Source organism: Berghia stephanieae, chromosome 4, assembly GCF_034508935.2.
Source record: "Berghia stephanieae isolate SIO BIC M18660-M18661 chromosome 4, UCSD_Bste_1.3, whole genome shotgun sequence".
NCBI classification, from domain to species: Eukaryota; Metazoa; Mollusca; class Gastropoda; order Nudibranchia; family Aeolidiidae; genus Berghia; species Berghia stephanieae.
This window is the reverse complement of record NC_088363.1, coordinates 83,999,981-84,014,980: the sequence shown is the minus strand read 5'-3', so window position 1 is coordinate 84,014,980 and position 15,000 is coordinate 83,999,981. Positions and strand designations below refer to the sequence as shown.

The 15,000-nt window shown below is 34.8% G+C and overlaps 1 protein-coding gene across 1 annotated transcript in view; it reads right to left on the bottom strand.

Moving 5' to 3' along the window:
- The window catches only part of LOC144972112 (uncharacterized), a 38,185-nt gene that overhangs the window by 502 nt on the left and 22,683 nt on the right, over positions 1–15,000 (bottom strand). Inside the window, exons 10-16 of the mRNA XM_078913199.1 lie at positions 13,290–13,484; positions 11,942–12,037; positions 5,453–5,557; positions 3,807–3,965; positions 2,661–2,746; positions 1,567–1,771; positions 1–245 (exon numbers count right to left, since the gene is read on the bottom strand). The exon at positions 1–245 is cut by the window's left edge and continues 502 nt beyond it. Coding sequence (XP_078769325.1) covers positions 1–245; positions 1,567–1,771; positions 2,661–2,746; positions 3,807–3,965; positions 5,453–5,557; positions 11,942–12,037; positions 13,290–13,484 — 1,091 coding nt within the window. The remainder of the gene's footprint in view (positions 246–1,566; positions 1,772–2,660; positions 2,747–3,806; positions 3,966–5,452; positions 5,558–11,941; positions 12,038–13,289; positions 13,485–15,000) is intronic.

Sequence of the window (15,000 nt, the reverse complement as noted above, 5' to 3'; positions counted from 1 at the left end):
GAGCGCGGGGAGTGGAGTGGTGAAGGCGATGGCGACTGGCTCAATTTTCGGACTGGTTTCTTTTTACTGTTGTTGGAAGTCCCTGGTGCCCCAAGATGTGACATGTTTGGAGAGCGTGGTCTGCTGGCCGATGGCCGTCGACCTGAAGGCGAGGCTGAGCGGCGTCTGGCATCAAGAAGCTGGTTGGAGACCGTGGCCAAGGACTGTCGACTTCGTGGTGTAGATGACAAGCGGTGTCGGTTTGTCTGCAATAGGTGGAATGAAACAAACATTTTAATGGATGAAATTCTATTCTTTGCTTTGCTCCGACTGAAAGTCATTGGGCTCTAAAAGCACAATAATAACCCCGGGCTCAATAGTAAATAAATGATGTGGCAAGAGTCCTTTGATGATGTCATAAATCTTTCTCTCCCGAGTTTCTTAATTCTCCGGTAAGCAACATCGTTTTAATTGTGTGATAGCCGAGGAAGCTTTTGATTCCGAATTGTTTCGTTTTAAATAGTTTGTATTTTGAATCTATTTTTCGTTCAATATTCTGAACATTCTACAGTTTCTTGAAACTTTGTATTCATTTACACAATCGTCTCAAAATAGTACTATACTAAAATTGAACTGTTGACGACCTACAAAAATTGAATTAACTCAGTTCAGCCGTCTTAACACTACGGGTTGTATATTGGAAGAAAAAAACCCATTTTACTGGAGTGCCAAAATACCTTTTGCTCCTATATCTTTTAATCTGTCGAGTTGTATATCTTAATGTTGTAATAATAATAATAATAATAATAATAATAATAATAATAATAATAATAATAATAATAATAATAATAATAATAATAATAATAAGAGAGTTTTATAGAGCGCTCAGTGTCCTGAACAAAGAGGCTCTTGACACTTTAAGATACATCAACACAAAACAATATTTAGAGTTCCTGACATAAAAAAAGAAACGTTTTCAATGATTTCTTGAAAACAGACAATGACTTGAATTCTCGGATGCTCTGTGGAATGATGTTCCATACAGACGGACCAAAATAAAACTTATTTAACTTATTTATTGACTGATAGTCACGAAGCCCAGATAGAAACAATTGCGTTCATCTGAAGATTTGGACAGAGTCACTAACTAAATATGACCCAATGAGTGATTTGCGACCTTTTGTCCTTTGACGGCATAGTTAATAGAGCACTCGCTTCACAGTCAAAGAAACCGAGATCGATTCCGGATAAATCCGATTCCATAGGCCTAATGGCTCTGAAAAACTTCTACACTTTTACTTCATCGATGACAGAGTGAATGGAAGTAGTGATCATTACACTCCAATCAAAACCTGTATTTTCCCATTTTTAATAATTTCACTTAAACTCAGTAATCTTCGTTTATTTTATTCCGACATAATACCGAATTGTACTTATCAATATTCATTTTAAATGAATTATATTCGCTTTATTCATCCACAGGGTATTTCTATTTTCGTGTTAACCCATGTATCAGCCGCAGTGCAGCGCCACAGAATGAGCAGTGGGGGCTTGAGTTCCGTGCTCAAGGGAAAAACAATTTTTTACCTCTTTGCCAAGTTCTGAACTGTGTTCAGTGTTGTCGTTGTCGTCCTTTGGTTTGGGAGTCTTCCTGGCCCTAGCAGCGGCTCTGACCAATTTCTGGAATTCGTGCAGCATGTCCCCGTATCCTTCATCGGCATCATTGCAATGAGTTCGGGACATCATGGCTGTCGTCTGGCGTAGGACCCGGCGGTGGGCGTTTTTCATTTCACTGATAGACAGAGGATGATATGAGTCACGGAGAAGGAAATAGTCCTCGATAATAGTATTAGATTAAAAATAATCTGATGATGATGATGATGATGATGATGATGATGATGATGATGATGATGATGATGATGATGAAGATGATGATGATGATGATGATGATGATGATGATGATGATGATGATGATGATGATGATGATAATGATGATGATGAAGAAGATGATTGATGATATAATGCTGCTGCTGCTGCTGCTGCTACTGATGATGATGATGATGATGATGATGATGATGATGATGAAATATATCAAATAATAATTATCTTCTCAAAAATCGAGTATCGTTAAAACAAACTTAAACTTGTGTTGAATGTTTAATGTTTAATTCTTGATGGGGAAGTCTAGTTTCTTAAAGTAACTATAACTATTATATTTCGTATATCTCATCATTTCAACTTTGGTCGAGTTTTCAGCATTTACTATATCCCGACATAAGATTAGGTAGAGTTGATTGGTCACATATACGAGAATGACAAGGCCCGCCACTCGTATGATCCCGTATGCTTACAAACAGTTCATCTAGCCAGGGATGCTTTGTAAAGCGCTTTGAGCACGTTTAGTGGATATCACGCTATAAAAAAGCTCAATTTATTAAAATAATCATTTGAGACACCTGGTGAGGTGATAGAATTACCCTAACTAAAAGAAAGATTTGCAAGTTAAACGTGTATCAATGTGTAAAAATAGTTTTATAATTTTTAGATTTGCCAGTAATTCTGTGCTCGTTGGTGAAAATTTGACATGGGCTGTAAGGAACAATGTGAACCCCCAACCCTATTTTGTCAAATTATAATAGGTTATTGTTGAAGCGATTTAAACGGTTGTTTATAAAACTTACTCAATATCAATGAGTTGGTTACTGTTAAGATCCAGCTTGTCGAACGCAGCACACAAGACCCCCTCGGGAAGATCCATGTTTAGTGACTGGAATACATAATGGGAAATGGTAAAAAGAGAATTCATGTATATGTGTGCGAGGAAAACCCCCCGATAAGTTTGGAAACATGTCGTGTCTACCAGACTATAAATGATGCAAGTCTGAAGTTTGATCACAATCAAGCCCATTTATCAAACCATAAGTATCTACAATAATTGTCATGAAAATACATTGAAACTTATAAACTTTCCGATTGGTTTGATGAACACATCACATATTGCCATATCGAAGCTTTGGCGAGTCATTATCAAATTTCAATGTTATTTTTAGATCTCCTATTTTTGGTTTATGACGATGCGAAGTCTTTTGGCTCATGACCCAGTTGATGTTATAATGTCTAGAATAATGATTCAATCCCACGCGTTTGGAATTGTTTCTCTAAATTCTGATTTTGTGTAAAACGTTGAACACCTATTTTAGATCATGTGGGAAATTATTGACAAACACTTTAGTCTATTGGATTCAAGTCAGGACAAATTGTAGGACATTTGTCTTTTGAAATAAAGCAAATGGAATTTTTACTTTGTATTGAAAATTGAGTAACATTGTTAGTAGAAAAATACGTGCTAAAATCCCTAGCCAACAGCAACACGAAACATGTAGGACAAGACATGACGCATGTTCGGAGATATTATAATTTTTCGGACACAGTCAACGCGGATAACAGCGAGATACTCATTATACACCTGAGTACGGTGATAGAATGTGAGTAAAGAGCCTTTTCCAAGGATTCAATTATGCGCCGCCCAAATTGACTCGAGCCCTGGACCTTCCGATCCAAAGGCGAATGTCAAATCACAAGACCACATAGCCACACTTTTAGAGTAAAGGGCCTTTCCCGAGAAATTAAATTTGCGCCGCTTTCAGCGTGACCAACCAATCTAATCCAATCCAAAATAGTTGCTGCTTCTTGTCTACAAGAACAGTCCACAAAAACAGTCCACAAGAACAGTCCACAAGAATAGTCTACAAGCAGACAGCCGTGCCACGGGATGCCAAAGCAGCACAAAGTACCGTCCTGTGGCGTCAAGCCCGTCAAGTACTCACCAAAAAACCATTGCGAAGCTCCTGTTTGCTGATAGCGTTGTCGTGGTTCACGTCCAGGGCCCGGAACAAATCGATCAGTCGAAGATTTTGTTGCTTCATATATTCAAACAGAACAAGGATGGGGTCAAAGGATGCCAGGGTCCTGTCTTTTTGGGTCACCTTGATTAGGGATTGAAAAAGTAACATAGAGATATACTTGTATGATTATGGATTGAAAAAGTAACATAGAGATATACTTGTATGATTATGGATTGAAAAAGTAACATAGAGATATACTTGTATGATTATGGATTGAAAAAGTAACATAGAGATATACTTGTATGATTATGGATTGAAAAAGTAACTTAGAGATATACTTGTATGATTATGGATTGAAAAATTAACATAGAGATATACTTGTATGATTATGGATTGAAAAAGTAACATAGAGATATACTTGTATGATTATGGATTGAAAAATTAACATAGAGATATACTTGTATGATTATGGATTGAAAAATTAACATAGAGATATACTTGTATGATTATGGATTGAAAAATTAACATAGAGATATACTTGTATGATTATGGATTGAAAAATTAACATAGAGATATACTTGTATGATTATGGATTAAAAAGTAACATAGAGATATACTTGTATGATTATGGATTGAAAAATTAACACAGAGATATACTTGTATGATTATGGATTGAAAAAGTAACATAGAGATATACTTGTATGATTATGGATTGAAAAAGTAACATAGAGATAAACTTGTATTTATTGATTTTCTTGTTTGAGGACCTTTATCTTGGCATTTGGCTTTAATGCCTAGGCTCTTTTCATAATTCTGCTGTCGTCTTTCATATGTGTGCGATCTAGTACCATTGCTCTATAACATTCTATATCAAAGGTTGTTTTTCAGTTTTGTAAACATTTTATAGATTGATAAACAGAGAAGTAAGCGACTATTATAAAGACCTCCTATTTCCCATCAAGTTATTTGACACAACTGACAAAAAATATTCTGTTATATGAATTTAGGTAAGTGTGCGAGATGGAATTTCTGTAGGTTTTTCTTTTTTTAAGAACACGTTCACCCTACTTACTCATTGATAGATTAACTTAACGACGATACTTAGACGTCCCAAGTTTAATAATTTTGATTTTATGTGATTTTTGACGCGTTTCTGGCCAATACAAACAACCTTAGCAATAAAATTTCACATTAGCAAAGTACTGGAACATCAGCAGGAGTGTGCATGTCGATTCCTTTGAATACGATTTGACGGCATTAAGAGCTCGAAATTCATCAACACTTGTCTGATTTTGAAGTATTCTTCCGTGTCATACTCGATCCACCTGTCTGAAAAACTCCTGGTACTCAATGTTTTGTTTTAATTACACTGTACGAGCCTGCATACATCACAAGGCAGCATATCTACACAACGGATTACATCTCATAAATGAATAACCGGCATTGCAAACTCATGACCAATACCCCAATATCAAGTAATAGGCATGTCTCCCATGCCCGCCCAGTGTTATAAAATAGAGAAAGTGTTTGCTTTGCCTTTAGACAGCGATATAGAAAGATCCTTAAAGTCCATTGAAACAAAAGCACACAAAAAGTATAACTTAAAAATGATAAACAACAACAGTTACCTTTTTGTTTGGTCTATGAAGAAATCCTCCATAATAAACAGATATTTGTTTTTTACATTGTAACTGTTCCTGGCATTCCACGAAATCGTTGTCCACCGTAACATCCTGTAACAAATGATATATATATATATATATATATATATATATAATATATATATATATATATATATATATATTATATATATATATATATATATATATATATATAATATATTAATATATATGTAATGTAGTATGTATTATGTATGTATGTATGTATGTATGTTATGTATGTATGTATGTATGTATGTTGATGTATGTATGTATGTATGTATTGTATGTATGTATGTATGTATGTATGTATGTATGTATGTATGTATGTATGTATGTATGTATGTATGTATGTATGTATGTATGTATGTATGTATGTATGTATGTATGTATGTATGTATGTATGTATGTATGTATGTATGTATGTATGTATGTATGTATGTATGTATGTATGTATGTATGTATGTATGTATGTATGTATGTATGTATGTATGTATGTATGTATGTATGTATGTATGTATGTATGTAGTATGTATGTATGTATGTATGTATGTATGTATGTATGTATGTATGTATGTATGTATGTATGTATGTATGTATGTATGTATGTATGTATGTATGTATGTATGTATGTATGTATGTATGTATGTATGTATGTATGTATGTATGTATGTATGTATGTATGTATGTATGTATGTATGTATGTATGTATGTATGTATTAGTATGTATGTATGTATGTATGTATGTATGTATGTATGTATGTATGTATGTATGTATGTATTATGTATGTATGATGTATTATGTATTATGTATGTATGTATGTATTTATGTATGTAGTAAGTATGTATGTATATGTATATGTATGTATGAGTATGTATGTATGTATGATATGTATGTATGTATGTATGTATGTATGTATGTATGTATGTATGTATGTATGTATGTATGTATGTATGTATGTATTAGTATGTATGTATGTATGTATGTATGTATGTATGTATGTATGTATGTATGTATGTATGTAATGTATGTATGTATGTATGTATGTATGTATGTATGTATGTATGTATGTATGTATGTATGTATGTATGTATGTATGTATGTTATGTATGTATGTATGTATGTATGTATGTATGTATGTATGTATGTATGTATGTATGTATGTATGTATGTATGTATGTATGTATGTATGTATGTATGTATGTATGTATGTATGTATGTATGTATGTATGTATGTATGTATGTATGTATGTATGTATGTATGTATGTAGTATGTATGTATGATTATGTATGTATGTATGTATGTATGTATGTATGTATGTATGTATGTATGTATGTATGTATGTATGTATGTTATGTATGTATGTATGTATGTATGTATGTATGTATGTATGTATGTATTTTAATGTATGTATGTATGTATGTATGTATGTATGTATGTATGTATGTAAGTATGTATGTATGTATGTAATGTTGTATGTAGTATGTATGTATAGTATGTATGTATGTATGTATGTATGTATGTATGTATGTATGTATGTATGTATGTATGTATGTATATATATATATATATAATTTTTTTTTCCGGTCAACATGGCTGAATTGTCTTTTGCCTCACTTATCAAATGCTTTTGGGGGATGAAAATATATTTTAATATTGGAACGTTTAATGTAAGAACATTTGTAAGTAAAGTTAGAATTGTTAGAAGTTAGAAGAAACCTAACTAGAAAATGGCGTCAATCGAACTGTGGGTACCGGTCGACTTTTCTTCTACCTCTCGATTTTACGGATGTGGCTTCTTTATTAATGAAAAATGGAAGCATTCAATCAATAAGTGTTGGAAAGTATCTGACGTATTTGTGTGTTACAACTACAAGGGGACATATCACATAACCCAAACAACAAACAACAATCTAAGAATAAACAAAGGACAATTTCCGTCATCAATGTTTACGCACCAACAACGGGAAGAGCAGAAAAATTCCCGGAAGATTAAAAAGTTTTTACAGAAATCTCAACGAAACTATTACTAATCTAGGAAATAAAACACTGCTAATAATAGCTGGAGATTTCAATGCTAAAGTTAGCAAACGGGAAGAAGGGGAGAATTGCCTTGGGTCTTATTCGAAGGGTATACGAAATTATAACGGAGAAAGACTGGTGGGTTTTTGAGAAGACAAGCATTTATTTGTCGCAAACAGCGCATTCAATCACGCTTCTAGACACCAAACGACGTGGGTAGGACAGAGGAAAAATAAAGAAACAGGAGCAGTTATTAAAATTTACAACCAAATTGATTTTATACTGTGCAGACAAAGACACAAAAAATTCATAACAAATGCGAGATCATAAGCTGGCACATTGATAACAACAGATCATAGACTAGTTAAAACAAACTTTGTTATTAAATGGCACAAACATCAAGAAAACATAGCACAACAATTCATGAACCAAAAATAAATATTACAAATATTGTCAACAACTCACGATGTCGTAAACAATACCAGCGACAACTCAATACTGAACTAGACAATTTAACGAACAACAACAACACACCAAACGAAGCATGGTCACGTGTACGAAGTCAATAATATTTACTGCAATTCAAAGCGCCGGGACAACTACAACCAAACGACAAGGCCGTACGTATGACACCATCATAGCTCAATTATCTAACCAACAAAAAGATTTGCGAATAAGAATATAAAACTCAAAAAAGGCAGAAACTCAAATATGAACGAAACAAAATATTACACCGTATAAGACATAGAGTAATTGATCTTAGAAATGAAGAGTTAGACAAAAAAGTTGATATTATTAATAAGAGTGTCCAAAAACTATTGACATAGTCTTGGGTGTTTCCTTTGGATGGCCAGTTTACACAATAAAGAAGTGCGCATCCATCTAAGATCACTATCTCAGGATGTTGTCCCCCACGAGCAGAGACCGTTTCTTGCATATTTCTCTTCAGAGCAGCATTTGTTGTAGCAGTACGCATGTCTCCATTGTCACTGAATAAAGATGTCGGCAATGGTACCAGTTCATATTTAAAGAGAGACTCCATGTCAAAATCTCGACAAGCCATTAATCCCATAGCGCGAGAATAAATCAAACTTGTGTCGTATATTGGACCACGGTCACCTTGAATAGATTTTTTCTCGGCTGCCATTGTTGTCACTTTGGTAGAACGTGCTTTATAGAATCCACTGGGCCATGTTTTCTCAAATTCTTTCATGTCCGTAGTACCGATGCTGAGAGAATCGTCTACATTGACAGATTGAGGGCTTACTTTTCCATCCGAGATTTTCACAAGGCAATGAGGATGCCAGTTGCACTTAGGGGGTTGATGCATCTATCTAATTTTGTCCGAATTTTTTCCCCTGTCCAGCGCATCACTAGCAATACGCGCATTCGTTTCCTCTTTATGCATTTCCAGAAAGTCCTTTTTGGAACTCTCAGTCAATTCAGACAAACATTTCAGAAGACGACTGCTGGTGTGAAGGGTAAGGACCCATCGCTGAATGTTAGAGTGTTTGGGTGTTAAACAGACAATCGCTATGAGGGCGATTAACGTTACCGAAACCGGGAAAATTCAGGCACCAGGGGCCACATGGCTCAAAATATTATTTTTTAAAAAGGAGTATAATAGTGAACAGATAATAGTAATAGGACAAATATTTCTTTTCTCTTTTTTTTCATCAGTCTTATGATAAAACAAAACAGACGGAGCTGTCGGCATGTACGTTTGCTGCCGTGAACTGACACATTCAGTCTGTGCTGTGTCAAGGCCAAACCGCGAGTCACGTATGGAAAACCATTGTAACCAATTATGGATCCTATGATTACCGCATACAAAATCACATTTTATTAAAAATGCTCAATGTCTACAGACCGGCACTAATCATGATAACACTCCGCATATATATCGCATTCCGATTCCGTTGAAACATTTTTGGCGGACGTTATGAAAGGGTTATGAAGGTTTCCTCTAGACTATAATAAATGCAACAACGATCAAGCAATGTATAAAGCTGTGAGACTAATAAACCAAAGACCATTTGAAAACCCAAAGATAGAGGACGTCTCGGGAAAATTAATTATTAACCCCAATGACATTTCAAATGTTCTTTTTGAATACTATAAAACAAAATTTCAAGACAACAAAACGCCACACCTCAGCTCATTTGAGTGAGATCTCCGACCACTATTTAAACCTATTACACCAAGCGAAGTGAGAAATGCTTTTAAAAGTCTAAATAACAACAGAGCATCGGGAGTAGATGGAGTATGCGCTGAACTTCTAAAATATGGACCACCCTTATTAGATGAACACATAGCGGACATTTTCAATCAGACGTTTGAACATCACCAGAACGTGGATATCAATAAATGGGAGTTAATATCAATTCAAAAGCCAGGAAAACCAAAAGGCCCTCCAAAGAATTTGAGACCATTTACTCTTCTTAATACAATTAGAAAATCACTCTCCCTAATCACACTGAATAGAATTAGATCGATTGTTGAAAATTATTTGTCACATAGTCAAGGCGGATTCAGGACGGAGAGAAGTACTGCAGATGGAGTTCGGACCCACAAATGGCTTGCTGACAAAACCCTGTCAGAAAAAGTAGAAATAGTTATAACTGGAATAGATATGTCTGCCGCCTTCGATACTATCAATCGCCAATCCTTGTTAAATATTTTGAAAGGAATAGTTATGGAAGATGCAGTTAGATTAATCAGATTCCTTATAAGTGAAACCTGGATAACCACCAAAATAATCGGTGCCTCAGATAATAAATCATTCCTTGGCAACATCGGTACACCACAAGGAGACAGCCTAAGCCCTGTTTTATTTATCATTTACCTAGAAAATGCCTTAAAAGATATGCGTAAATCTGTACCTTCGGCCGAATTACGTTTTGAAAACGAACTCCCCATGGAAATTGCATATGCAGACGACATCGACTTTATTGGTCTGAAACAAGTCAATGTAAGTGACATCCAAAGAGCCTTACAAAATCACCAACTGTACGTAAATAGTGACAAAACAGATGTAACATTATTGACAACGAAGAAAGATGGATGGAGAGCCACGAAAAAAGTAGGATCATTAATAGGAGATAAGGAAGATGTAGAGAGAAGAAAAAGTTTATCGACGGCTGCATTGAATAAATTACTACACATATGGATTAGAAAAGATAAAATGAATATAAATAATAAAATCAAATTATACACAACCCTTGTAAAATCCGTGCTTATATACAACTGCGGAACATGGGCACTGACTGGAGCCGAAGAGCAAAGATTAGACAGATTCCATAGAAAACAACTGAGAAGAGTCCTGAATATAAGATACCCCACAAAAATAAGCAATAAAATACTGTAAGAAAAGACCCTTATCCATTCAAATCCTGGAGCCAATATGGCGGCTTCTTGGGCATATACCCAGAAGAGATGAAAATATACCAGCTAATAAAGCCATGAATACGTTTTTCACCCCATCTGGACACAAGAAATATCAAGGTAGACCACCGATGTCAATTTATACTGTCCTCAATCGAGACCTAAAACGCCTTCAAAATAACAAAGAATTAAATTCAAAGGAAGACCTTATTAACTTAGCATCCACAGCAAAAGACCGTGAAATGTGGAAGGAAATGACACAGATGATTAGAGAGGCAGCCGAGGCGTCCCGATCGGATGATTAGGAAGCGAAAGGCCTTAAGTCAGTTAAGTCATATATATATATGTATATATATATATATAATATATATATATATATATATATATATATATATAAGTTTATTTAATTTAACATGTGAATCTAAGGATATCAACTTTGGACATTGAGCTTGGTCACTGTAAATTTATTTTGCGTATGACGTCGTCATTGATTGTATTGATGATTACAATAGCATTTTGAGGTTTGATACAATGATGGAAACTCTTGGTGACGGCAGGTTGTTGAAAAGAATACAAACAATGAGATGGCAAAATGGCTGAAAACAATGAGAAAGCTATGGTATGCATATAATATGGTTTCATAAAACTGGATCAATAATCGTGTGGCGAGGAAATTTACTCAACAAGTTGGACAAAAGCTTCAACACAATTCCAGCCTGGTATAACAACTTTAAAACAACAAGTTCAATCACTGGAGCAACACCAGGGGGAAGAAAACCGCTCTCAGAAGGCAGGCGTAATCAATGAAGTCCGTACGTCATTCGATGAATAACAAGCTTGTCCCAGCCAGACAGGGAATACCATACCAGTCAGGCTAACTTTTCGACTCGTTATCACCACGATTGTTTTTATCCTCCTTCCTTCAAACGTTTCTCTACTTCTCTCATTTCTTGCCCTTGCTCAAAGCGTCTGTCATATCCAATAATCTAATGTTCACTAGATACAATGTTCCTTATTTTTCTGGTTTCTCCTGTCAATTATTAAAACTTACCGATATATCGACGACTTTGATTGATGTGTTGTTTAAGGAAAGAAGAGTTGTGGCAATAAGTTTAGCATCCTCCATTGAGATAAGGTTTTTAGTTAGCTGAAAATAAAGCACAAATTAAAGATTCGGTCATATTATAAAAATATGTTCTTTATCTTAATATTTCAAGCGCATAAAATCTCAAAATAATTTTTAAGTTCCTATTTAATCGTTGTCCTTACATTTAAGGAACAGTTGGCATGATGTATCTTCGTAAACAAGATTCTTGCACTCAAGCATTATGGAAATCCAATCACTACACAATATATGAATATATTTCTTCAACGAATTTTTACCAATCCATTTATATATATATATATATATATATATATATATATATATATATATATATATATATATATATATATATATATATACTTCCTGTTATCGGTCCAATGCAAGATTGTCATATTCGTGTAGGGTCTACCGGAAGTTTAACCCATAACCAACGTGCTAAAATTATTTCGTCTGTTTTTGAAGAAATTTTGACGAAACAATTGATTTTTTTAAAAAAATCAAGGCGTCCATTAATCAAACTCAAAGGCACACAAAAACGCCATGCAAGATTTGGTGGCGATTGGACCCTTACTGGAATAAAAAATCGGATTTGCCAAATATACATACATATATACATATATATATATATATATATATATATATATATATATATATATATATATATATGTATGTATATTTGGCAAATCCGATTTTTTATTCCAGTAAGGGTCCAATCGCCACCAAATCTTGCATGGCGTTTTTGTGTGCCTTTGAGTTTGATTAATGGACGCCTTGATTTTTTTTTAAAAATCAATTGTTTCGTCAAAATTTCTTCAAAAACAGACGAAATAATTTTAGCACGTTGGTTATGGGTTAAACTTCCGGTAGACCCTACACGAATATGACAATCTTGCATTGGACCGATAACAGGAAGTTGTTCCTCTCGTTATTTTTAATACAAACAATTTCCTTAAGTTTATATTAACCATTTTCTCTTCTAAAACTTGATAAATAATCGAAATCTCATAAGAATGTAAACCATTGACAAAAATAGAAAATAGAAGAAAAAAACACAGTCCACAGTTTATCTAAAGTGGGAACATGAAAACATTTTGTTTAAAATTTGCGTGGCAATGTGCTACATTTTTAAGCATCATCCCAGTGAGAGCTCTTGTGCTCAAAATCTTTTTGTTGTTGTTGTTGTTGTTGTTGTTGTTTAATGATAGTCTTTTCGCTAGAATTTTGTCTTGCTAGAAGAAAAAGAGTATAAAACTTACTTTACAGCATCCACTTCACGTTAAAAAAAATCACTTACTTTAAGACTCTCCAGACATTTGTTGGACTCCAAGCCCTTGAGGAGATGCCCTAGACAAACAGTGCACACTCTGTTACAAGTCAGGTCAAGCTGCACCAAACATGTATTCTTGCCCAACGAGACCTCCAAAGCAGCGCATCCCTCTCTGCCTAAACCGTTCCAAGAGAGATCTAGTTCACGAATGCTGTTGTTTTCCTGACCAGGGATGAAGGAGGAAGTAATCAATTCTTTTATCAATTCGGAAGAATAAAAAGTGTGGAGCGGGCACTTGTATGAATAATGATGAGAAATAAAGGATATGGAGAAGTGCCAGATGAAACCAGAGAATAAAAATATTACGGTGTCAGAGCGTACAGCATCATTTTGCTTGCTAATCAGCCAGATAGCCTCGGTTTAATCTCCTCCGAAATTGAGAGTACGAAGTTTGAAAGCCATATTCTGTGTGGCTGGATGGCTCAATGGCTAGTGCGACTCTTGTTGATCTCTCTCTCTCTCTCTCTCTCTCTCTCTCTCTCTCTCTCTCTCTCTCTCTCTCTCTCTCTCTCTCTCTCTCATCCAGGCGGAGGGTGCGTGTCAATTGGATCCCATGTTTGGCTCTGACACCGCGATATTTTCCATCCCCTATTTTTCTCAATCCTTATATTAGTCTGTCTAATTTCCATTTTCAAACTATTACTTCAGTTAAAATTGCATAAGATATTTAAGTATCTAACAGAATCTCTTCCAAAAATATATCATGTCGGTGCCTCAGGGATATGGTGTTTTGTTTTTCTCATGGGCCGACGGCTTAGTTGCCTAATTCAGTCCCTTGATCAGTGAACATGTAATAATTACAAATGGCCAGTTCATAAATGAGGGATATCTCTGTGCCTTGGCTTAATGTTTGTGATGTTTTGATTGACTTTTGAGCTTTATTCACAAATAAGAATCAACAAACGCTGTTCAATGCTTTATTCGTGTGAGATGTCCTGATTATGTTGTTCATAGAGTTGGACATAAATAGACACAAATGATGGCAAATGCAGATAATATCCCAAACAACAAAGTCGAGCGATGTTGAGAGTAAGGTGGACTCTCCATTGACCACACACGGCGATCACACACCACACAACACACAAAAGAAACGAACCTAGCAACAAGAAATTAGAGAAACTCCTCTCCATAGAACACACGACATAAAACAAGTCTGTCTCCATTTGTTCATTTTTTGGGGTGTGTATTGCGTCTTGTCAGGATGGACGACAAGAGACAGAAAATTATTGAAGTTTGTGATCTGATAGATAGTATTTAATGATAACTACTCATAACAATGGTTCACAAAAGTAAACAACACACGAGACAAACGAATGAACAACAAGAAATTATAGAAGCCCCTCCATAGACAGCACAACACAGTCGTAACAAAAAACCCCAAAAAACTAGCATGTCGCCGTTTGTAGCATTGCTCGTTTTTTATGCCCCCTGTGGTCAAGATGGACGACAACAAAAAGAAAGTTATAGAATTTGTGAGAGAACGGACCCTTCTTTGGGACGCCAAGAACCCAGAATATCACAAGGATGAACGAAAACAAGTCTGGGAAGATATCGACATAAAATATATACCTGCTGCTGAGATTATTTTGATAATAATAAAAATGGCCATGATGATAATAACGATGATGATGATAATGATGATAATAAAAAGACATAGTAATAATGATAACAATAATAA